The sequence below is a fragment of the Panthera uncia genome (genome assembly GCF_023721935.1).
Source record: "Panthera uncia isolate 11264 chromosome A1 unlocalized genomic scaffold, Puncia_PCG_1.0 HiC_scaffold_17, whole genome shotgun sequence".
In the NCBI taxonomy this organism is placed as follows: Eukaryota; Metazoa; Chordata; class Mammalia; order Carnivora; family Felidae; genus Panthera; species Panthera uncia.
In genome coordinates, this window is record NW_026057577.1 from 8,313,433 (window position 1) to 8,339,144 (window position 25,712).

General features: G+C 46.4%; 1 protein-coding gene across 1 annotated transcript in view; it reads left to right on the forward strand.

The window, feature by feature from the left end:
* Nucleotides 1-25,712, forward strand: part of COL23A1 (collagen type XXIII alpha 1 chain) — a 356,454-nt gene that overhangs the window by 16,118 nt on the left and 314,624 nt on the right. Inside the window, exon 2 of the mRNA XM_049649024.1 lies at nucleotides 8,541-8,607. Coding sequence (XP_049504981.1) covers nucleotides 8,541-8,607 — 67 coding nt within the window. The remainder of the gene's footprint in view (nucleotides 1-8,540; nucleotides 8,608-25,712) is intronic.

The following is a 25,712-nucleotide window of genomic DNA, read 5'->3' on the forward strand; positions in this document are numbered from 1 at the left end:
AAATAAATAAACATAATAAAAGAAAAATATAGGTGTGCCTGGGTGGTTAAGCATCTGACTTCGGCTCAGGTCATGATCTCATGGTTCATGGGTTTGAGCCCCGCGTCCAGCTCTGTGCTGACAGCTCAGCTCAGCTGATTCGGATTTTGTGTCTTCCTCTCTCTCTGTCCCTCCCCTGCTCACACTGTCTCTCTCAAAAAGAGTCAACATTAATAAAAATTTTTTGAAAAAATGAAAAATGTAGTTACATATGTACATAACTGTAATACATTTGTCCAAAGTAAGAAATAAACTGTGATAACTTACTGTAGCAGGCAGAGTTCTAGGACAGCCCTCAGGATTCCCACCCCTTGTTGTACACACTTTGTATAATTCCCTCCCCAGTGATTATGATGGTATCACTCCTTTGAGTTGCCAATGAGTTGGCTGAGTTCATTACAAATCTTATCTTTGGTGGGCCTGACATAAGCAGGTGAGGCCTTAGAAGGGACTGGGTCCTTCCTGAAGTCAGAGGGATCTGAAGCATGAGAGCATGTGTGGAGGGGGCACATGTCAAGGAACTCTGAGTGGCCTCTAGATGCTGAGAGTGGCCCCTGGCTAGCAGCCAGCAAGAGAATGGGGCTTGTAGACCACAAGGAACCACATAAGTTTTAAAGGGGATCCAGAGGTCTAGAAAGAAACACCCAGCTGATGCATTGATTTCAGCCTCAAGAGACCATGAGCAGGGAAGCAAACTTGTCTGTGTTCAGACCTTTGACCACAGAAAGCATAGTAAATGTGTATTGTTTTAAGCCACGGATTTTGTGACAATTTGTTATGCAGCAATTGCAAACTAATGCAATTGCTATTAACTAAAAAGGACCAGGTCGAATTCCTTAGTAACAATATCCCACTGTTAATCTAGCAAGATTTCAACAAAGACCTCTGTGAGGACCAGCATGAAGCCATGAGTCCATTCCCACCACCTCTAATTTTTTTAAAATTTCTAATGTTTATATATTTTTCAGAGAAACAGAGAGAGAGAGAGCATGAGCTAGTGAGGGGCAGAGAGAGAGAGGGAGGCACAGAATCTGAAGCAGGCTCCAGGCTCCGAGCTGTCAGCCCAGAGCCTGATGCAGGGCTCAAACCCATGAAAGGTGAGATCATGACCTGAGCCGAAGTTGGACGCTCAACCGACCGAGCCACCCAGGCGCCTGCTTCACCACCTCCAATTTTTAAGATGCTTTTAATATACCTATATTATACCTTGGTTGGAGATGATTAGAATTTTGATCAATAATAGATCTGGCATATGAGAAAATATTTGGGAAATCATATATATCTGTTAAGAATGTAGTATCCAGAAAATATAAAGAACTCTTACAACTCAGCAACAAAAAGACAACCTGATTTAAAAATAGGTAAAGGGGGGTGCTCAGGTGGTTCAGTCAGTTAAGCATCTGATTCTTGGTTTCGGCTCAGATCATGATCTTGGCGGTTTGTAGGTTCGAGCCCCAAATCTGGCTCTGTGCTGACAGTGTAGAGCCTGCTTAGGATTCTCTCTCTCTCCCCCCCTTCTCTCTCTTACCCTCCCCTCCTAATGCCCCCTCTCGAAATAAATAAATAAACTAAAAAAAAATAAAAGTTGTTCACTTAATTTTATGCGATGTGAATTTCACCTCAATTTAAAAAATACATGTGATTTTGAAAATAACAAAGCTGTATCTTAGTTGGTCTTAAGTGACTTTGTGATTTATTTTTTACCCATCTTTAAAAAGTGAATGACAGACTTTTTTTCAGATCACCCTAGTTCTTCCTCTAATGTCCCATTCCTACTCCAGAATCCCATCCAAGGCACCACATTGCATTTCATTGTTACGTCTTCCTGACCTATAGCATTTTCTCAGTCTTTCCATGTTTTTCATGACCTTGACAATTTTTGGACATACTGGTCAGGTATTTTGTCGAATGGTCTTCAGTTTGGGCCACTCTTATGATTAAAGTAGGTTTTGCGGGCTTGGGAAGAACAGCATCAAGGTAGATTGCCATTGTCCTGGCATCATGTCGGGTCCATGATGTCACATGACCTATCACTGGTGCCATTAACCTTGATCACTTGATTAAAGTTGTGTCTGCCATATTTTACATTATAAAGTCACTATCTTCCTTTCTCTGCCTTTAGGAAGTGAGGAAGTCTAACCCTCACTCAAGGAGGGTGAAACTTAGCTCCACATCTCGGAGAGGGCGGTGTCTACATATATTATTGGGCATTCTTCTATAGGGAAAAGAGTTGTCTCTTCTCCCCACCTATTTATTCAGTCATTTGTATCAGTATATAACTTATGGGTTTCTAACTTATTCTTTGGGTTATAATCCAATACTGTGTTATTTTTATCTTGTTGCCAAAATTATTCCAGCTTTGGCCATTTTGAGCCTTTTTGGGTAGGTTTTGTGTTTCTTTGACATACTCTTCCCTTCCTTCCTTTTTTCAAAAAGGACCTCCCTTCTTTCTGCCACTACAAGGCACTCCAGGTTCATCTTGTGTATTTCCTGCCCTGGGCCTAGAATCAGCCATATCTCCAATGAGCCCTGGTTCCTTTTCTTAGAGAATGGTATTTAGAAACCAAGATTTGGGTGCTGGGTGTGCTTGATGTTTCCAAGGTATCATTGATTATAGGTTTTCTCTGCAGACATCTATAGTATATATGTGTGAATATTCGCTCCCCTCTGTACACATACCTATGAATATTTCTGTATGTATCTTCCTGTAGGCATTAGATGTGACCTCATAGTGATGTCTCTGATTAATTCAGCACAAGATGGTTCATTCTGTCTTTCCCACTTTGTGTATTTATAACTTCTCTTTTGGACAACGAGAAGCCCAGCTCTCATTACCAATAGTTTATTTACTCACTTGTTTGTTGCTAATGTCTGTAAAGTAGTTTCAAAATTGCTGACCTGTACCCCTGTGAGAACCAACTTTACCTACTGGAGTACAGCATTTCCAGACAGTTCCTTTTGTGTCCAGCCTTATAGTTCTCGATCAAGATGCTATTTTGCGGGGTGCCTGGGTGGCTCAGTCGGTTAAGCAGCTGACTTCGGCTCAGGTCATGATCTCACGGTCCGTGAGTTCGAGCCCCGCGTCGGGCTCTGTGCTGACAGCTCAGAGCCTGGAGCCTGCTTCAGATTCTGTGTCTCCCTCTCTCTGACCCTCCCCCGTTCATGCTCTGTCTCTCTCTGTCTCAAAAATAAATAAACGTTAAAAAAAATTAAAAAAAAAAAAAGATGCTATTTTGCATGTTGGTCAGCTACATGTTTTTTCCTAACACTTTCAGTGAGTTATGTCATACAGCTTTTTTTAAGTTAGTTTATTTTTGAGAGAGAGAGAGAGAGGGAGGGAGTGTGAGCACAAGCAGGGGAGGGGCAGAGAGAGAGAGAATCCCAAGCAGGCTCTGCATGTTAGTTCAGAGCCTGATGTGGAACTCAAACTCACAAACCGTGAGATGATGACCTGAACCAAAATCAAGAGTCAGACACTTAACCGACTGAGCCACCCAAGTGCTGCTGTCACACAGTTTTAACATAGTTGGATTCACTTGTCACAGCCCACATTTCATCCAGGGATTCTCTGATATCCTGGTTGATTTTTTTTTAATTGCATCCATTAAAGTTCACTCTTTGTGACGTACAGTCTTAAAGGTTTTGACAAATGTGTAGAGTCATGGGTCCAGCACCTCAGTGCCTTACAGAACAGTCTCGTTACCCAACAATCTTCTCATTGTACTTCTTCCTCACTCTCCAACCTTTGGCAACCCCAGATCTGATTTCTGTCTTTTTAGTTTTGTAAGGCCTGACTGTGGGTAGCAACTGTTTGTTTGTTGTTAGTTATGAACATTGCTTGTAAGCAGAGGTTGTCTTGCTTTGTGATTGGAGCTGGTTGCTACCAGGATTGAGGTCCCATCCTGGCGCTTATATTGCCCTCTGTGGTCTCAGTTTTCTCATCTGTAAATGGGTGTAATAATAGTCCCAGCCTCATGGCAGGTATTGGCAGGGCTAGATGGGATAACAGTTGTGGGCACAGTGCCTGGTCCCCATCAAGTAATCAGTGTCCTCAGTAATAATACTTGCTATTTGTTATCTTCCTCATCATCATGCCAAGGCATGAAAAAAAAAAAAAAGAATGTGAGAGGCCAGAAAATGCTGCCCTCTTGGGTTGATGGTGGTAGTGAGAATGCATGCAGGGGCTCTTCCGTGTGGGGGTGGGAGGAGGGCAGAGGATTTGTGCCCTGCACAGAGAGGGTCCTCTGTTGCGTCCTGGGAGTTCGTGTCCCAGGGAGGATGGAATCACCTGTTATTCACAAATTGTCCTCTGCGGGGAGGCCATAGGGCTTCATTTTGGTTCTTACCTACTTCCAGAATTTTTTTTTTTAACTAAAAAAATGGTATTAGAACACAGGAAGGATTTCTTCTTCTTCTCCTCCTTCTCCTCCTCCATTTGTTTTTTTTTTCATTGAGATATAATTTTATTGAGATATAATTGATATATGGTATATATATAATATAGTATAAGCTTAAGGTTATATAGCACAATGACTCTTAACTTACATGGTTTGTGAAATGATTACCACCATAACTTTGGTAAACATCCATCATCTCATATAGTTACCAAAAAAAAGTGTTTTTTCTTTGTGATGAGAACTTTTAGGATCTATTTTCTTAACAACTTTCAAATATACCATCTCCTCCATTTGTTTTTTAATTTTTTTTTTTTAACATTTATTTATTTTTGAGACAGAGAGAGACAGAGCATGAATGGGGTAGGGGCAGAGAGAGAGGGAGGCACAGAATCGGAAGCAGGCTCCAGGCTCTGAGCCATCAGCCCAGAGCCCGACGCGGGGCTCGAACTCATGGACCGTGAGATAGTGACCTGAGCTGAAGTCGGACACTTAACCGACAGCCACCCAGGCGCCCCTCCTCCATTTGTTTTTGAGAGAGAGAGCGTGAGGGGGGAGAGAGAGAGAAAGAGGATCCAAAGTTGTCACCAAATAGCCTGATGCGGGGCTCAAACTCACAAGCCTGGAGATCATGACCTGAGCTGAAGTTGGATGCTTAACTGACTGAGCCACCCAGGCGCCCCCACAGGAAGGGCTTCGAAAAGAAGTAAATCACCATACTCTGTACACCCAAGGGGGTTCATATTTTGGTAGCTGCTGTCACCCAGTGCCTGAATTTTCATACAGATGTAGACCTTTTATTGATGGTCTCATAAACATTTCTCCCCCTTTTTGCCACATAGTGTTCATAATGATACTAAACGAAATAGGGCAGTTTTATCAGGGGCTTCGCCACCCTTCTAAACCACTCCCACTGTTTTGGGGTGCAACTTCATGGGTATCATTCTTTTGCTCCTGCTGATTTTTATTTTCTCAAGGTATATCCCCTAGAGCAGGAATCCTCTGTCCAAGAGGATAGGAATGTCTCTGTGGCTTTATTTATATCATTTTACAGAAATAAATCATTCTGTCCTTTTTTTGTATGTTAACTTATATTTCATCAAAATGCGACCGTTGGAGGCTATGACCAAACATCTGGCCAAGTGGCCCAGACTAGTGCTCCCACACGTCATTAATAAATTTATCATCTAATTGTGTAATGCTTTTCTGAGAACCATGATTTTCCTGGAGTAATTTTCTCCACAGTGCTCGCTACCCCCCCCCCACCCCCCCCCCCCCCACCAGGCAACTTCAAGTTCTCCTCCTCCTTACTCTTGGAGGGAATGGCTCCCAAAGTCTCAGGGACTTTTTTCTCAGAAACTCATCCTTTATTTACTTTAGGAGTCAGGACTTGTTTGCATATGTAAAACCAGGACCATATTGTTTGCAGATGCTAGAGGTGCTGCCAGATAATTGAATGTAAAAAAGTTGTGGCTTTTAAATCTTTTTTTTGTTGTTTTTTTTTTTTTTACAAACCTGGGCACAAAGGAATATTTTCTTGAATGCAGAATGAAAAAAAAAAAAAAACAGGGAAATAAAGATTGTGGGATTGGGTTTCTAATTCAAACATTTCACTTTGTGTTCCTGATAGTGGCATTTCAAACCCACAGAAAGTTCGGGGCCTGGAGTGGCGGTGGGGGGGTGGGGGGCGGTAAGCTAGAGGGTAGCCGGTAAAACTGCAGATTCACTGTATAATCCAGAGAAACACAGGCATAAAAGGAGTTAGGATAAGTGATCAAACAAAAACTCAATCCCAGTATTTTATGACCCCACCTACTAGCATTAACAGTAAAGCGCCCCCCCCCCCAATAGTTTCCTGTTTAGTTTTTTATTTTACGATAAGAGCAGTTCAGAAGTCATTGTGTTTCCTATCAGTATTTGATAAAGCCTCCCTCCCTTTCAGGAGAGCCGCCCAGATGTGATCGAGGGTTGTTAAAACGAATTGGCTTTTAGCTTTAAATGCTTTTGTTTAAAAAAAGGAAATTAGTATGGCTTCTAGCCTGTCTAGCAATGATAAAAACAGATGAGAGGGTCTCACACAAATTGACTGGCTTAAACGAGAAGGCTGGATTCTTTTTCCATGTAAAATCTGAAATCTGTAATAGTATGCGAAAGTACGCTGTGGTGCGCGGGTGGGGGTGGGCAGTGAGTTGAGGTCCCTCTTCCGCCAGTATCCGCATCTGCAGGCGGCTTCTGAGTTCTGGTTCAGTGACAGTGGATGGTCCTTGCCTTGCCGCTGCAAGCAGTAGTAGCTCAGGGCAACAAGGCCCGCCTGGCGGGGCGGGGCGGGGCGGTGCTGGTGGGCTGAGGGGTGGGGGGAGGTTTGTAGGGCTCCTGATCCTGGGCTGCTCCAGCCAGAGGCAGACAGGACTTGGCTGGAGTCCCATCTCCTTTGAAAATTCCAGGCTCGGTGGGTCAGGGGCTCAAAACTAGGGATGTCATTCTTATCTCCTGGAAAGCAGTTCTTTAGAAATAACAGTTTTGGAAGGGTGCCTGGGTGGCTCAGTCAGTTGAGCATTTGACTTCACCTCAGGTCATGATCTCCCGTCTGTGGGTTCGGGCCCCACATCGTGCTCTGTGCTGACAGCTCAGAGCCTGGAGCATGCTTCCGATTTTGTGTCTCCCTCTCTCTCTGCCCTTCCCCCGCTCGCGCTCTGTCTCTTTCTCTCTCAAAAAATAAATACATATTTAAAAAATACGTTTGGGGTGCCCAGCTGGCTCAGTTGGTAGGGCACAGGACTCTTGATCTTGGGGTTATGAATGAGCCCCAAGTTGGGTACAGAGATTACTTTAAAATAAAAAGTAAAAAAAAAACAACCCAGTTTTGGGGCTCCTGGGTGGTTCAGTCGGTGGAGCGTCCAATTTTGGCTCAAGATATGATCTTGACATTCGTGAGTTCAAGCCCCACATCAGGCTTGCTGCAGACAGCTAGTCAGTGCAGAGCCTGGTTCAGATCCTCTGTCCCCCCTCTCTTCCCCTCCCTTGCGCTCTCCCAAAAGTAAATAAATATTTAAAAAAATAACAGTTGTATTTGCTTGCTGTACCGTTTTCAAGGGCTTTTAAATTTTTATTTATTTATTTATTTATTTTTATTGAGAAAGATTACATTTTTAGGTTTGAACCTAAAAAAACAAACACTTCAGGTTTAGCGGTGGTATCGCATTTTGTCACTCAACCTGTTTAGGATTTGCTTTGTTTTACCTTTAGGGAGATTTTTGTTTGCTTCCTAGAGAAAGGCTAATGCTTTATTTATTCTTGTTGGGACTCAAGTCTTGGCTAGTTTTGGGATTATGGGCCAGTCATTACACCTTCCTAAACCTAGATTTGGGCTTTGGGACTAATTTCTTCTTTTTTTTTTTCTAAGCTTGTCCCCTCAGTGCAAGGCAGGGACAATAATCAGGATCTCTAAGGTTACGGTTAAACCATCATAGTGGAGTTGTGATGTTTGACCCTATTTCTGGGGTAATTCTTTCCCCTTCACCCAAATCTAGCACAGGACTGGGCATGCGTAGATGTTCTTGTTAGACTGTGCTCAGCCAAATTTTCTAGGCCAAGGATCCCTGCTGGTAAGAAGAAAGGAAGATGTCATCAGGGTGGATTAGGCCTGGGCCTGGGGTCTGAGGCCAGTGGGCTGTTGGGTGGGGCTACAGGGAGGGAACCTGGGTCTTCCTGGGTGGGGGCCTGATCTGTGGACCAAGGGCTAGAAGGGCCAGTTTTGGTGTGGCCTGCCCAGCCTCCCTCTCCTCTGCCTTCCCATCTGCATGCTGACTGCACGGTCACTTTGGCTTTTCTGGATTTGTATTTGAAAATGTAACAAAGCAGAAACCTGCCACCTTCTTTTCAGGGACTCCCAAATAATTGTTGCATGTTTATTTTCGTTTCTCCTCTCATACCCAGACTGCCTGTAGCATTTAACTACCTTGTAATAAATGTTCTCGAAAATGCCACTGCCGACGTAGATCTTTCCAATACATCGTTTTTTGCTGATTTTTCCACTTTTACCCCTCTCCACTCTCAAACTCATGCTGGTCTTTTTTTTTCTCCCCTCTCTTTTCTTCCCTAATTCAGAAGTTGGAGGGACTGGTCAAGCACCGGACGGTTCGGGAAGCGCCGACCGAGTGTGTCTGCCCCCCAGGTAAGTGGATATTTGATTCTTGTGGGCCCTTGACTTCCCAGAGGCCTGGCGTCCTGTCTCCTGTCTGCTCAGAACTGCTGAGGAATGGTCAAGAGCTTGCATGGGTTTCAGTCTGTCTGTTGTACCTCATGGACCATCCGGCGTCTTTCTTCCTGTTTTCCCTGACTGACCAGATGACTAGTCAAAGATTCTAGCAGGGTGAACTGCCCTGGTTTGATGAAGATGGTGATCTTGGGGTAGGAATTAAGGAACTGTTAGAAATGACTTATGATGAAAACAAACAAACAAACAAACAAAACAAAACAAAAAAGAAATGACTTATGATGAAGGCTTAGGTACTGGGAAGGTGAAAGCCATCCTGTTTCAAAGACAGAAACAGGCATGGACCATCCACACAGTATTAACTGTGATTCCAGCTCTGTTCAGACACTAGGGGGTAAATAAGTGCTCTGGTGACTGTAGGTTTTTTGGTTTTCATTTCTTTCGGTGGAGGTAGAGGGAGGAAGATGGGAATGATGGTCTGAATGATTCAAATAAGAATGTCTATCTTGGGTTTTGGTGGTGCAACCAGGATGTCTGTGAATAAGGCCAGGATTTGTGGATTCCCAGTTCTTGTGGCTGAATTCTGATGCCTATCAGGTCTTCTGGTTGTCCTCATGGGAGCTTGGCACAGACCATCATTGAAGTCTGTGTGCTGTCTTGGCCCTGGCATTTTCAGGGCAAGAATTCTCCTCTGTAGAACAATGTGTAATACCAGTGAATGAGTTGAAAATCGCAACACTTCTTAGATTTCCCACCATGCCGGACAACGTGGAATACACAGGAGCTGAGCCCAGGGGCCCCTGTCCTTGCTGTCATTCCTTCCATTAGCCAAGCTGTCTGGCATTTCCCAATCCACTTCAGCTGGCCTAGACACAAAGCTCATTGAACATTAACATCTCCATATTGGGAGATGCCCTGGGGTTTCTGTAAAGGTGAATCTCCTGGTATGAAAAATTCTGTCTCCGAGGGCCCAGTGGAAGAGGATCTTAGGGACGAACTTGAGTTAGTCTTTAATAGCACCTCTAACATTTTAATAGCAAAAAGGACATGACAAGTAATGACATCATTAACAGATCATCAAGTCAGATGTTTGATTCAATGGGGGGAAATATTCAGATCGTGAGTTTTAGGATGATCTGAAAAATGCATACAATAGGAGTGATTCCTCTTGTTTTTTTTTTTTTTTTGTTTTCCCCCCCCCCCCACCTCTTTCTAAGTATTGTATGCATGTCAATTCATGTGAGCTATGTAGGTAAGTATTTTTTAAATTGGGAGTCACGGGGAGCCTGGGTAGGGGAGCCTGGGTAGTTCTGTCGGTTAAGTGTCTGACTTCAGCTCTGGTCATGATCTCATGGCTCATGGGTTTGGGCCCTGAGTGGGGCTCTGGCTGACATCTGGGAGCCTGGAGCCTGCTCCAGATTCTGTGTTGCCCTCTCTCTTTCTGCCCTTCCCCCCGTTCATGTTCTGTCTCTCTCTCTCTTTCAAAAATAAATGAACATTAAAACAATAAATAAACTGGGGTCACAAAGCATTTGTGAGGTATGAAATCAGTTCCGTGGGTTGCAGCCAGCGTTTTGAAATGTTGAACTAGCCATAGGCTGGAATAAAAACATATTGGAGAGAAATTTTTGTTTGAGCTATTTCTATCTGTAGTGTATGACCTGGATGGCGATTGAAATGGGTTTCCTGCTCTGCATTGCTGACCATAAGTTTGAAAGTCCCAAATAGAGATAGACATGTAGAGGAGGCAGTGAGGGGGCATGGAGCTCCTAAATAAATCTGAACCAGGTTCAAATCTTGGTCTGTCACTTATTAACAATCAAGATCTTTATCAAAATATGATAACAGTATTGGAGTGGGCTCTGTAGGCATTTTTGAGGTCATAGAGAAAGGGTAGGTCAAAGCCCATGAGCCCGGAGGGATCCTGTGACCTGCCTCCCTTTTGGAGGGTCCTGAACCACCAAGAGAAGTTCCAAGATAGTCCCAGGGAAGACCCGGGGGACTGAAAGTCTGCTCATAACCCCCCCAGTCCTGCCGAGAGGAGGGCAGTGACCTACCCTGCTCTTGGAGGGGTCCCCTGCTGGTGGTCAGGACTACACTGCTGTCGTCAGAGGGTCTCAGGGCTGCTATCAAGCTGTCCTGGGAGGTGTGCTCAGCTTGGTCAGTGTGGCCAGCATGGCCAGGCCCTAATGCATGAGCAGGGGAGGGACAGAGAGAGAGAATCCCAAGCAGGCTCCACACTGTCAGTACAGAGCCTGATGGGGGGCTCAAACTCAGGAACTGTGAGATCATGACCCAAGTCGAAACCAAGAGTCAGATCCTTAACCGACTGAGCCACCCAGGCGCCCCTCATTGGAGCCCTTTGGCCTGGAGACCTTCATCGATGCAAACCCCTGTCAGCTGGCACATTCTCCCTGTCACAAAAAGGACAGAAGCCTTTTTCTCTAGCACTGGAAGCCTTCACTGATTCCTGTCTCCGGGGCTCTGATCTGCCCCGCAGCTGTTTGGAGTCAGGACACGCAAACCGCCCTCTGTAGCTTTGGTCCCCATCTGATTTGAGATATTCACAGATGCCCACTGCCCACCCCCGTTTCTTCTCATGGCCTGGGGACTGTGTGATCCTTTGTCAGATCCTGGGAGATCTGATCAAACAGATAAGCGAGGCCAGAGGAGGGGGCATCTCTTCCGTGTGTTGTCCATTGTGAAAAGGAAGCCGTGGAGCTGAGAAGGGAGCAGGCCCCTTGCCCAACCCAGTGGTGAGAAGACTGGCAGGGCTGTGCCCTGTGACCTCAGACAAGGGAGGAGCCTGAGCCTTGCTCCTCTTGTCTATAAAATGAGGCCATCCAGGATTTAGGGTGGGCCCTAAGTCCAGTGACCAGTGTCCTTATGCGACAGAAGGGAGAGATTTGAGACACAGAGAAACATGCAGAGGAGCTCTCCGGAGGACAGAGGGATACATCTACAAGCCCAGGATTGCCTGCAGCCACCAGGAGCTGGAGGAAAGGGGTGCTCAGGGGAGAATATTCTTGAAGGAACTGGCCCTGGTGGCACCTTGATTTTGCACTTCTGGCCTCCAGAACTGTGGGAGAATGTCTGTCATTTTAAGCCACCTAGTTTGTGGAGACTTGTTGGGGCAGTCCTAGCAAAGGAAAGCGGACAGGAAGGCGAATCATCCCGAGGGCCTTAAGGTTGCTATGAGGGTCAAAATTTCCTACGGTGGGGGCTGGAAGGGGGGCTGCTACCTGGGGATCCCCCCTCCCCCATGCTGCTCTTTGTCATTCACCTGCCCAGAGAGACACTCCTGCACTCCTTCCGCAGAGATCTCCAGGCTTCAGACACAGGGGACTTACCCAACACTCTTTTCTTATGTTACCCATGTACTTAGGGTTTAAAAGTGGTTATTATTTTTTTAAGTATTTATTTATTTATTTTGAGAGACAAAGACAGCATGAGTGGGGGAGGGGCAGAGAGAGAAGGAGAGAGAGAGAGAGAGAGAAAGAGAATCCCAAGCAGGGTCCACACTGTCAATCCAGAGACTGACGCAGGACTCAAACTCACGAACTGTGAGATCATGACCTGAGCCGAAACCAAGTCAGACACTTAACCGACTAAGCCACTCGGTGTCCCTAAAGTGGTTATTTTTGAGTAGGAAATGACGTATGATGTGATAAAAAAAAAAAAAAAAAAGTTCAGGTACTACTAAAGATTACACATGAAGAATAATTCCCCTCCTCCTGGTCACCTTTCTAGGGGCTTCCTGACTTTCTTTTTTTTTTTTTTTTTAATTTTTTTTTTTTTAACGTTTGTTTTTTTTTGAGACAGAGAGAGACAGAGCATGAACGGTGGAGGGGCAGAGAGAGAGGGAGACACAGAATCGGAAACAGGCTCCAGGCTCTGAGCCATCAGCCCAGAGCCTGACGCGGGGCTCGAACTCACGGACCGCCAGATCGTGACCTGAGCCGAAGTCAGACGCTTAACCGACTGAGCCACCCAGGCGCCCCCTTCCTGACTTTCTAGAGCAGTGCTGCCCAGCAGAACTTTCTGTGATGTGGAAATGATCTGTTATCTAGGCTAAAATGGCAGCCACTACTGGCTATGGAACCCTTGACAATGTGGCTAGTGCGACAGAGGAAGCAAATTTTAAAATTGTTACTCAGTTTAAATGGCCATATGTGACTAGTGGCTATGGTATGGGGCAGCCTGGGTTTTGAGGTAGTGTTATGTATATTTCAGTGAGTAACTCCTCTCCTGTTTTTCTTTCCACAAAGGGTACCATAGGCTGTTGTCCCTGTACTGCTTTCTTTGATTCACAGTTTCTCTTTGAGATGGTGACTCAGTTTGCACATCAGAGGACATGTACTACATCATTTTGGTTAAATAATGGCATCCTTATCGTCTGTTGAGCTATCCTGTGAGGTGCCTGGCCAGTCACCACCAAGGATGTTTAGGTGGTTTCCTGTCCTGTGTCCTTTTTTTGTTTTTTGTTTTTTTTAAGTTTTATTTATTTTGAGAGGGAGCGAGAGAGTGAGCACAAGCTGGGGAGGGGCAGAGACAGAGGGAGAGAGAGAGAAGTCCAAGCAGGCTCCACACCGTCAGCACAGAGCCCGATGTGGGGCTTGAATTCACGAACCATGAGATCATGACCTGAGCTGGAATCAAGAGTCGGATGCTTCACTGACTGAGCCACCCAGGCACCCCTCCTGTCCTGTGTTCTTACAGCCCAGCCTGCAGGGAAGCATTGGAGGGGAGGAGAACGGCCTTCTCACTCTGTTCTCTGCCCTCCTGATGGCTTGTACTGAAGCTAGTCATGAGCCAGTTACTGCTGCGGCATCTGGGGGTGTCGGGCTGGAAGGACAGGAGCCCACAGTCTGTTGGGGAGGGCGCCCTCAGAGCAGCAATTCTAGAATATTGCAAGAAGGGCTCTGGCAGGGTTATTCCCAAGCCTGTCATGTGGCAGATGAAGGGACAACCCGGCCCCCACTTCACTAAGAACAGTCATGACCCTAGGTCATCCTAAGGGCTGGGTCAGAGCCAGTGCCCAACACCTTGGAGCCCGAGAACCCTGGATTTGAATCTTGACTCTGACCCCTGATCATCCTACATGTCCTGGGATGGGCCACTGTGGTGCAAAAGGTCATTGCATTAACTGTTTGAGTCAAGCATCAGAATACTAATGTTCTAACCATCCTACATTAATGAAGAAAAGGAAACTTATTAGCTCATATAACTGGAAGTGGAAAGGTCAGAGGTCGGGCTGTATTCAGGTGGATGTGAATAAATGCTGTGGAATTGTGTAACTTTGAACCATTCAATGATTGTAGATTTATATACATTTTACCAAAATTTTAAAAGAAGCCCTGGAATTGACCCTGATTTGCTGGGCTTGGGGCAGATGCCTCTGCCTGAACTAATTGCTGTGCCTGGAGGATAGGATGCCTTGATCGGCTGGCTCTGGGTCATGTGACCATTTTGGACCTGGGGGAGGCAGTCGTGGGGGCAGGTTGACGCTGCCAGAACCATGTGGTCTGAGAATGGGGAAGGGTACTTACCACAAGGAATATTAGGGTGCTGTTCCTGGAAGAAGACAAAATGGTTTTCACTGGGCGGTCGTAAATAAGAGATTACCACTGCAGGGGCAACTGGCGAGCCCTGTCCAGGTGGCCCTCAGCTGGGGACTGTAGACAGAGTCTGGATGTGACCAGAGGTTTGCCTCCACTCCAGGCACACAAGGGCAGTCCTTTCCCTCTGTTGAACTTGTCCAATAGTCAGCCAGGCCCGGTGATAAAGTACTTACTAGCTCGATGACCTTGGACGAGTAACTTATCCAAGCAGTGCCTCAGTTTTTCACCTGTGAAATGAAAGTTTCCAACAGTACCTATGTCCCGGGATTATTGCAAGGATTGAATGAGTTAATGCATGTGAGTTGTTTAGAATAGGGCCTGGCACTCGCTTCCTGAGAGTGAGTTACTTGTGGTTACCGTGAACTCAGATCCATTGTCCCCAGGCCCGTCCAGACCCACTGTGCAGCCTGTTGCCTTCTTGAGTTTTGCTGATGTCAGGCAGGGCTGCCAGAGAGATGGGGAGAGGAGATTTGAAGCTGGAGGTTGGCTGGGAATATTCTGGAGGGAAAGAACAAAGGCTTGGCAGACTGTATTGGCGTGTTCTTCTGGGATGTGGGTGAAAAATGCTGGCGACAGAGCACAGGCGTGAGAGAACTGGAAAGAAAAAGGAAGCGTGTAGCCCATGAGCTCTTGTCAACTGCTAACGGCAACCAGAGAGACCAGTGCAAAGCCTGGGGCTCTGCCCCTGCATACACTTCGCACTGGTTTCTAACCCGGCTCCACCTGCCCTGGAAATTTGTTAGGAACTTTGCAGAAAAGTGGGAGTACCTTTCATTTCTTCTTTGTGCCCCACGGTATCCTTGTATCATATACCAGAGATGTTGCGTGTGGTTTCGAAACGATGCGCACTGATAAGATGAATCAGAGCGAGACGCTCACTGCTCTGTGACAGTGTCTGGAAGTTTGAGCAGGAGAGTGAAACCCTCATGGGAGAGCATGATGAAAGTTATACGTTTCACTGTTAGTTTATGGCAAATGTTACAGAGCAAATGGCAAATGTTACAGAGGTGCTAAAAATTCCTTGTGTTTGGCCTGCTTGTTTGTTGGTGTAGGAAAGAGCTTAGTGGAGGAAGTGCACCCTTTCCTTTTTTTTTTCAGTGTCTATTTATTTATTTTGAGAGACAGCGAGCAAAGAGAGGGAGGGAGAGAATCCCAAGCAGGCTCCATGCTGCCAGCGCAGAGCCCGATGCGGGGCTTGATCCCACAAACCGTGAGATCATGACCTGAGCCGAGATCAAGAGTCAGATGCTCAACTGACTGAACCACCCAGGCGCCCTCAGGTATATACCCTTTGTTGGTACTCTGAAGCAAGAAATGGTGATTCCCCTTTGGATTATTTACTCAGAGAATTTTTTAAATAATGCCTTTTTTTTTTTTTTTTAACCTGTGAAATCCTACTTGACTGGAATTTATGGTATAAAAAGGTCACTTGATGGCAGTTATCCTACTGTGTAAGACTGCACAGAGTTGAAGGAGATAATTTGGGTGTCTGATCTTGTTTGCTTATTTGTTGGCTAGAATACTCTGGAGTGTGGTCTCTGGTCCCCAGTTCATTATGCCTTGATATTTGTTCCTTCTTTCATTCATTTCTCCTTATCCCTCTTTTGTGCTCTTCCTGTGGGCAATATTGACAAAGACTGTGCCAGGAATTGCAGAGCCTGTCACTGGAGGTCATGGGACAGATACAGGAACCTTACTCTATTAAGAATGGGAAGAGCCTGAACAGAAAAGTCTCACATAGGGTGCCTCAGTCGGTTGAGTGTCTGACTCTTGGTTTCGGCTCAGGTCGTGATCTCACGGTTTGTGGGATCGAGCCCCATGTCGGGCTCTGCAGTGACAGTGAGGAGCCTCCTTGGGATTCTCTCTCTCCCTCTCTCTCTGCCCCTCCCCTACTCACTCTCTCTCTTTTGCTCTCTTAAAATAAATAAAATTTTAAAAAAATTTAACAAAAAAGAAAAGTCTTACAGACATAAAAAGAAGGGAGATATCGCCTCAGATTAGGAGGACCTGGGCAGTGGGAAGATGATAGCCGGGCAGGATTTTGAAGACTGCTTGGCATCTCAGCCAGCTGGGGCAGGGGGCACATTTCCCGATCCCATCATTCTGAGCAGAGGCGACTCCAGGGGAGCCCCTGGAATAGCGGGGAACTGTGTTTGGTTGGAAGGTGGCAGTGGGCAGTAAGGGCAGGTCTCGGGGATGGATGGTTGTGGGTGTTATTCCACAGATGACACAGTTGAAGGAATCTGGGTTAGAGTTCAGCATTAAGAAGACTCAAAACAGCACGGAGTAAGGGCCGGAGGCAGATTCGGTTCTAGCAGAGAAGCCCCCAGAGAGGGTGCTCAGGGTAGGTGGGTGGGGATGGTCTTTGTCTTGTTCCCTGCTGTGTCCACTGAGCCTGGAATGGTGCTGGGCACGTGGAAGAGGGATGATGAGTGACGGCTGGGTGACTTCTGTGGAGGAGAGGTCATGAGAACTTGAATGGGGGCTGTGAGAATTGATGGCGGGCAACAGCTGCAGGAGGCACGGGCCACGCGGTGGACAGAGCTCACAAACAGGATGGATGGCACTGGTGGGGACAGAGGTGCCTGAAGCTGCAAGCCTGGGGGAGCCTGATGCCCTGAGCAGAAATGGGAAATCCTCCACAAGGCACTCGGAAGGGAAGATGGTAGGCATGGTTTTAGATAGTGAGTGGCTTCATGAACCAATTAGTAGACCCACTGATGACTGAGGGATGATAATTAGGGGTCTTCTCTTAAGGCATCATTTAGCCACTCTGAGTCTATTAATTACAAAATGTACCATGTCCCGTAAATAAAGGCCTTGGGGTTTAACTGTGTGCTGACCATTGGAATTTGGAAATTTTCTTGTGACCACCAGAGGGAGCCCACTATATTCATTAAATTCTATAGAAATTTAACACGCATTGAAAAGCAATGGATAATTAATATTAAAAAAAAAAAACTGACTACAAAGCACACAGAAGTTCAAACCGGGGGCAGCAAGACACAGAGCTAAGCACCCACTCTGGTGTTTTTTTTCCTACTAAAATGGAAGATGCCTTGGAATTTTCCAGAAGATTCCAGAATCAGGTGGTTTGCTGGAGGCTGTGATGGATTATTCCAAGGGTAAAATAGCCATGGGCGAACACATTCCTGGAACAGTTGCCCGCCCCACCCACCCACCCACCCAATATGTATCGAGCACCATCTGGTTTAGTCGTAGCTGAGAATCCTGAGGCTGTAGGACTAAAACTGTTTTGACCTCAGCTTGGCCAACTCTGTGCCAAGTATTGGGTGACAGGTGCAACTTGTCACTACGTGAGGTGTCATGTAACATTGTATGGTAGGAATATTAAATGTCCCACGTATCAGGAGCTACTCATATGTTGGCACTGCCTTCTCCCAGGCTAAGTTCAATGTCATCATCATCATCTCCAGCTTCTTACTTTATTTCTTGTGCTAAAGTATGCTCCAGGTGAACTGAAGACTTAAATATGAAAAATGAAACCATGGAGGGCAACACAAAAATACAATAGGTCGCTTAAAATTATGAGGTGGAAGTTGAGTTTAGAAGCGTGGTACTGAAGTCGGAAATCATAAAGCAGTCGGAATCCACCAAATGGAAGATTTTGTCCCCAGGGAACATTTGGCAATGTTCGGAGATGTTTTTCGTTTGTCTCAATGTGGGGTGTGGCGGGGATGCTACTGGCATCTAGTGGGTAGAGGCCAGCGATGCTGCTAAACATCCTACAAGGCACAGGACAGCCTCCGACACAAAAAATGATCCCGCCCCCAAATGTTGGTGGTGTCTAGGCTGAAAAACCCTGCCATTATTTAAAATGTTTTCTGAAACGTTTTAAGCTTAGAGCTTATATTTTCTGCATGGAAAATCTCACCCTGACAGAGTTTAAAGATAAAATACTGAGAGGCGTCTGAGTGGCTCAGTTGGTTAAGTGTCTGACTTTGGCTCAGGTTATGATCTCACAGTTCGTGGGTTCAAGCCCTGCGTCAGGCTCTGTGCTGACTCTCAGAGCCTGGAGCCTGCTTTGGATTCTGTGTCTCCTTCTCCCTCTGCCCCTCCCCTGCTCATTCTCTGTCTCTCTGTCTCTCAAAAATAAATAAACGTTAAAAAAAAAAGTTTAAAAAAATACCTGAAAACAATTCAACATATATAATAAATGTATAGTTGATAGTCATGAAGTATAAAGTTCTTACAAAAGAATAAGGAAAAGTCAAATATTGTAGTGGAAAGATGGGTAAAGAATAGGAACAGGGAGTTCCCAATGAAAAATACAAATGGTGACACTTTTCTTCAGTGGATACTTATTCATCTGTTGTGAATAATTGCAGAAATTCCTAGTAAAAGGAGATACTGTTTTCAGTGATCAGAGTGATAGTGTTTAAATTGTTTCAGTCTTTCTGGAGGGCAGTTGTTGCAGACAAAGTCCAAGGGCAGTCTGCTGGAGAAATCTTTCTTGTTTGGGAATTCTTCTTGTGCTATTCAGGCCTTCAACTGATTGGGTGAGGCCCACCCACATTATGGAGGGCAATCTGCTTTACTCCAAGTCCACCTATTGGGATGTTAATCTCATCCCAAAAAATCCTCATAGAAACATGCAAAGTAAATGTTTGACCATGTATCTGGGCACCATGGTCTGTCCAAGTTGACCCATGAAATTAACCATCACACCTGTGTCATGGCATTTCTCCATCTGATTCCTGCCCTGTTCTCTGGACCCATCTCTCAAATCACATCACCTTCCTATGCCCTATGGAATGACTTAGTTTCTCAATTGGAACCTGTGTGTCAGTCCCCTGCCTGAAGCATTTCTCTCCTCCTGGCATTTTTCCTTGAAGGATCCATATTCTTTCTTCACGATCCACTGGCTGCATGGCTGGCTGGTAACAGGCCCTCTTTGAGTGTTGGATAGGGTGGTGGGAACAGAGGACAAACTCAGCCTTTAGTAAGGGGACACATGGAATTCAGCTCTTTCTATTAATATCTTTGGGTGATTTGTGGAATAACAGGTCTGTTAGAGGACAGTTATAGGGAAAGGGTAATAAAATCTAGACAGGAAGCTTCCATAGCTGACATTGTCCTTCTTGAATTACATGCTGTCCTCAAACAGGGCAGCCTGCAGGGGCAGTTTCTTGACCTGTGTGGGAAAACTCCTTGGGGGTGTTGGCCTCCTTTTATTTTTTTAAAGTTTATTTATTTATTTTTGAGAGTGGGGGGGGATGGGGCAGAGAGGAAGGGAGGGAGGGAGAGAGAGAGAGAGAGAGAGAGGGAGAGGGAGAGGGAGAGGGAGAGGGAGAGGGAGAGGGAGAGAGAGAGAGAGAGAGAGAATATCCCAAGCCCCTACTGCGGTGCTCGAACTCAGGAACGGTGAGATCATGTCCTGAGCCAAAACCAAGCATCCGATGCTTAACCAACTTGAGCCACCCAGGCGCCCCTCCTTTTTGTTTTTAAACTTGATACTCTCTTTACATTCTTTCCAGTGTTTTCTCCACTTGGCCTTTTCTCCTTCCTCACTTAGGCTTAACGCTGCTTAACTTGGCTAGGCTGAGCTCTGAGCTGGCTCCGGGGTCCGATGTTTGGAAGCAATTGCATTTGGTTTGGCGCTGGCCAGGGTCCCTTCCCTGTGAATCAGATCCGCTCCTGCTGGCTTGCCTTGGGGCACTTGCCGCTCTGGGTCGGAAATCTATTCCCTACAAGGAAACACTTCAGAAATACCCTTCCTGAAAAGCCTTCCCATCCTTTGCAGCTAACGTTTCCTGTACATTCTCTTCTAGTAACCCACCTCCCCCTATCCTGTTGCCTAAATTGAGCAGGGTTTGGGAGTTGTATAGACCTGGGTACCTCCAGACACCTCCCGAGATTGGAAAGCCTCACCTCTTTGCAGGATCGTCCCCCTCATCTCTTGCCTGCCCTTGGACCCCCTAGCTTCTCTCCCGTCTTCTCCTCCTGCAGGCTCCATGTGCCACCCCAGAGCTGGGATCCCTGCAGGCTTGCTGAGATGCTGCAGGCTCCCTGCAGCACAGGGAGGCCTCACCCTTGGCACAGGTGGCCTCAGCTTGCCTTCCGTCCTTCCGGGGCTGATCAAAGTCAGGGGTGTGGACAGAAATAGCTGCCCTTGCTAAACTGTACAAAAAGGATCAGCAAAAACACACAGAAACGTCTCCTTTCCCCCTTCATATGTTAGTTTGGCTCACTCTGTCCCACGGTGCTGCATGCGTCCTCCCGCTTCATCGTCCATAAGTGTTTAGTAGCGGCATGTCACGGGAGCTGGGCCCTGGGATGTGCCCCAGACCTGGGAAAGAGGGCAAGTAGCTGGCGTGTTGTTCCAGGGAGCAGAGAGGAAGGAGGACATCTCGGTGGATGGTGAGCGAGCTTGCATTCTTTGTTCCTAGTAGCAGAATCAAGTTGGCAGAGTTAGAGAGCAAGGGAAAGTGTTGGAAGGAAAACCGGAGCTCACAAAAGTGATGCACCTGCTCGGGAAGAGGCTTATGCAGGAAAGTTCTGGGAATCAGGGCAGCAGGTCCCCAGGGCATGGAGGCTTCTCAGATACCGCCCAGCCAACTTTTTTTTTTATGTGTGTCACTGTGCTTGAGGTTCAGGGTCCCAGGAGAAGAAGCCCCACTGGGCAGGCCTGGACTCTGTGTGTGTCCCTCCACCTGGGGTTTCCAGGCAGGGTGGAGAGGCAGAGAAGCATCTCTCCTGTGGGTGCCAGGATACCTTTTGGCGTCCAGGAAAGGAGTCTGGATTTGGATGCGGATGGATCCAGCCACGAGTGCCAGCTGTGGCCACCACCCATGGGCTCTGTGAGTTATTTGATTCTTTAAACTGTCTTTCTCCTCAGGGCCCCTGGATGGCTCCATCAGTTAAGCGCCCGACTCTTGATTTCAGATCGGGTCATGATCTCATGGTTCATGAGTTCGAGCCTCATGTGGGACTCTGTGCTGACACCTTGGAGCATGCTTGGGATTCTCTCTCTCTGTGTCCATCCTCTGCTTGCTTTCTCTCCTCTCTCTCTCTCTCTCTCTCTCAAAATAAACAAACTTAAAAAAACTAAACTGTCCATCTCCTTGTGTGTAAAATGGGATAACCTTATTTTCTTCATGGGTTTGTGTTGAGGATACACTGAGATGAACACATGTGGAAGTGCTTGACATACATTAGGCGTCTAATAATGTCTGTTCACTTATCCCTAAGGAAGTGGATTTGTGGTCCCCTCATGAGGTGGGAGAGAGCCTGACACAGATCATTATTGTGGGTGGGATGTTACTAAGACAGCATAGACAGCATGACCATGGGGACACTTTCCTTTTGTTGTCTCCCCCGCGGAACAAACTGTCGTTTCTGCTTAGACTCTTGGTTCATTTGGTGCCAGAATCCCCGAGTGAAGCTTCTGCTCCAGGATGCAGAAAGAGCAACTCCTGGATCCTTGGGGAGCCCTTCAACTTGATGATCAGCAGGCAGCAGTTATAAAGCTCTTTACTTTTGGGTGGCCCTGGAGTTTCCCCCATGATGCAGCAAAGCCTCCCTTCTTCCCTGACTCCACTGTTCTTTTTTATTTTTGCAGCCCTGTGTTTAGAATTGGGACTGAATGCCAGCCACACTGCCTTGCCCGCGAGGTCATGATTTTCATGACACTTGGCTTGAAGTAGCCTGTTGCCTGGTCTGTTTCCTTAGAAGTAGTCCCGTGCGGGCCACTCACAGGCTAGCACAGAAAGAAGTTCAAAGCGCTGTGGGCTGAGGTTCCGTGGGGGGTGGGGGGGGTGGGGGCTCACGAGGAAGGAAAGTCTTGCAAACAAAGGCCAGTGCATGGCCAGTGTGGAGGAGGGGCCAGACCTGGGTCCCCCGTTAGAAGCACACACGCCTGCCTCCCTGTGGTGCTTTCTACCAAATGTACCTTTAAAAATGTGGGGTGCCTGGGTTGAGTGCCTGATTTCAGCTCAGGTCATGATCTCACGGTTCGTGAGTTCGAGCCCCATGTCAGGCCTGCTGCTGTCAGCACAGAGCCCGCTTCAGATCCTCTGTCCCCCTCTCTCTCTCTGCACCTTCTCCACTTGTACTCTCTCTCTCTCTCTCTCTCTCAAAAAAAAAAATGTATAGACAAGACCACATGTGCCCCTGGGTGAGTGGGAGCAGCAGGTGACTTGGAGGCAGGGGGGGAATGCACCAGAGCTGTCCCACCCACAGGAGGATTGGATAGTGACTTTCCCCCTGAGCATCACTTCCCATCCACGGCACTGCCTGTCACCTAGGTGGGGATGAAGGGGGACTGTATTGGCCCAAGTGCTTGCTGAAAGGTCAGCTCTGTACAGGAGCGGCACACTTATTGGCTGTGACTGTGGATCTCAAAGTGCCCCGGAGGGGGTCTGGCCAGTGGTCTTACCATTTTCTCTGTGTATATGTGTACGTATGGGGGGATGGGAGGCACAGACAGGACAGAGGGCTGCCCCTGAGGAAGGCTAGGAGCAGCTGCCCAGGAGTGCCCCCCCCCCCCGCCATATTGCATCCCCAGTGGGACTTGAGCTTCACTGCCAGGAGGACAAGGTAGTACCTTCCATCCACCCTCCCATGCCTGTTTGCTCTCCAAAATGTACATCCTCTCCTCTTGCCTGCTCCCCTCTTGGGATCCAGGACCTCCATCAGGAGGGGTCTGTGAGGGTCACGTTGTGGTACCTGGGCACTGGCCCCTTCACTGTTTGCAGGGGTGGGGGGTGTAGAAAATCAGGGAAGGTGTATGTGTGGAGGGGTAGATTGCATGTGGGGGATTCGGGGGCATAAACTCAGGAGAGAGAGTTTACAGGTGGGTGAATACAAGGGGTTTGCTTTGGTGGAAGAGGTAGAGGTGAAAGAGGCGTGAGAGATGGAGTGAGTCGTGAACTCAGGTGTATCTGCCCTGTCCCCATACTGACTCAGTTGGTCTCCAGGCCACCTCTTGATGATGGAGAGCCTCATTTTCTACCTAGAGCAGACCATTTGCTTCATCCTGAAGGTCCCTGCCTCCCCGCATGCCCCCCCTTTCCTGTCTTCTTACCCTCCTTTTATTTTTTCATTAAAAAACTTTTTTTAAGTTTATTTATTTTGAGAGAGAGAGAGAGCGAGTGAGCACATGAGCAGGGGAGGGGCAGAGAGAGAGAGGGGGAGAGAATATTCCAAGCAGGTTCCTACCAACGGGCTCAATCCCACAAACCACGAGGTCATGACCTGAGCAGAAATCAAGAGTCGGGATGCTTAGCCGACTGAGCCACCCAGTGCCCCCCTTTTATTTTATTTTATTTTATTTTATTTTATTTTATTTTATTTTATTATTTTATTTTATGTTATTTTATGTTATTTTATTTTATTTTATTTTATTTTTGTTTTTTTTTGTTTTTTCTCCCTCCTTTTATTTTATTTTATTTTTTAATTTTTTTAACGTTTTTTTATTTATTTTTTTTGAGACAGGGAGAGACAGAGCATGAACAGGGGAGGGTCAGATAGAGGGAGACACAGAATCCGAAACAGGCTCCAGGCTCCGAGCTGTCAGCACAGAGCCCGACGCGGGGCTCGAACACACGGACCGTGAGATCATGACCTGAGCCGAAGTCGGCCGCTTAACCGACTGAGCCACCCAGGCGCCCCTTATTTTTTAAAAATTATTATTATAAAAGCAAACTGTGCTTCTTAAAATTACCCCACTGACTCCCTCCTCAAAAACAACATAGAGCTGAAGTTCAAAGAAAAGTCTCCCTTTTTTCCTCACCTTACCACCCTCTCCAATACCATTCCCTGGATGTAAATATTTTACAGATATACACATTTAAATTCTTGCAGAAATAAAATAATACGTGGTATTATGAACTTTTTTTTTTTTTTGTCTTCACAATTTAAAGGTACAAATCTCAGTTCATACAACCCACATGGACTTCTGGGGCCCACGGCCAAGCTTACGTGGAGACCTGTTCAAATAAGCAATAAACTGTGACTCCAGGCAGGGAGCTGGGGCAGCCTCCCTGCTTTCCCTCTGTCCTCCTGGACCTCTTCCAACATTTCCTTCCACACCAGTGGTTTTCCACTCTTTCCAGTGTAAAAGTCTCCCAGCTTGGGTCCTGCTCCTTCTGATTCTGGGGGCAAGCTTCCACAGAAGGTGGAAGAAGGGCAGTGAATATGCATGTACTTGATACTCTGTGTCTCTGCAACCATTCATAGCTTTGGTCACTATAATATCAATGTATCGGAGAGTGCCCGGCTGGCTCAGTTGGAAGAGCATGTGACTCTTGATCTCGGGGTTGTGAGTTTGAGCCTCACATTGGGTGTAGAGATTACTTAAAAGTAAAATCTTAAGGCGCACCTGGGTGGCTCAGTTGGTTAAGCATCTGACTTCAGGTCAGGTCATGATCTCATGATTTGTGAGTTCGAGCCCCACATCAGGCTTGCTCTGTGAGCACAGAGCTCGCTTCGGATCCTCTGTCTCCCTCTCTCTCTGTCCCTCCCCCATTTGTTCTCTCTCTCTCCCTCTCTCAAAATAAATAAATAAACTTAAAAAAAAAATCTTAAAAAAGAAACACAGCATATCTATGCCTCTGATGTCTGCCTCATTATTTGTTTTAACTTTTTGTCCAAATAGAACTTAACTACAGGCCAAGCACATATCTTAAATTTGCAGCTTGCTCAATTTGCATAGACAGCACACACCTATGGCCCAGACAAGAAACAGCACATGACCTGCCCTCCAGAGACACACCCCCTTCCCTGCCCAACCCCCCCACCCCCCCAGTTGCCCCAGGGGTGATCAGCATCTCAGTTTCTCACACGATAGGCTAGCGTTGCCTGTTTTTGTGCTTTACGTGAATGGAATCACATGATGTAGATTTTTTTGTCTTTAGTTGATCATGATGAGATCCATCCATTTTGCTACATGTGGTTGTGGATTATTTACTTATTTTTTATTTTTTAAATGTTTATTTATTTTGAGAGAGAGAGCATGAGCTGGGGAGAGGGACAGAGAGAGGGGGAGAGAGATAATCCCAAGCAGGCTCTTTGCTGTCAGCCCAGAGCCCGACGCGGGACTTGAACACATGAACTGTGAGATCATGACCTGAGCTGAAGTCTGACACTTAACTTAACCCAGGTGCCCCTCTGCTACCATTTTCAATGATAATATTTTTGAAAATTCATTTCCTGTTTGTTGCTGAGAATTTTTCAGGTTGCTCTTATTTCTAGTGTCCTTGGCACCTTTGCTTGTTAATGTTTAACAGTTTGTCTTTAGATTTTCCATGTATTTTCTATCATATTGTCTATAAATAGAGGGTTTTTTTGTTTTTTTGTTTGTTTCCTATTCTGTGCCTTTTATTTCTTTTATTGGACTCACTGCTTTGGCTGAGACCTTCCATTGTGCTGAACAGAGGTATTACCAGTTCTGGAGCAGAGGCATCCTGGTTTCATAACCCA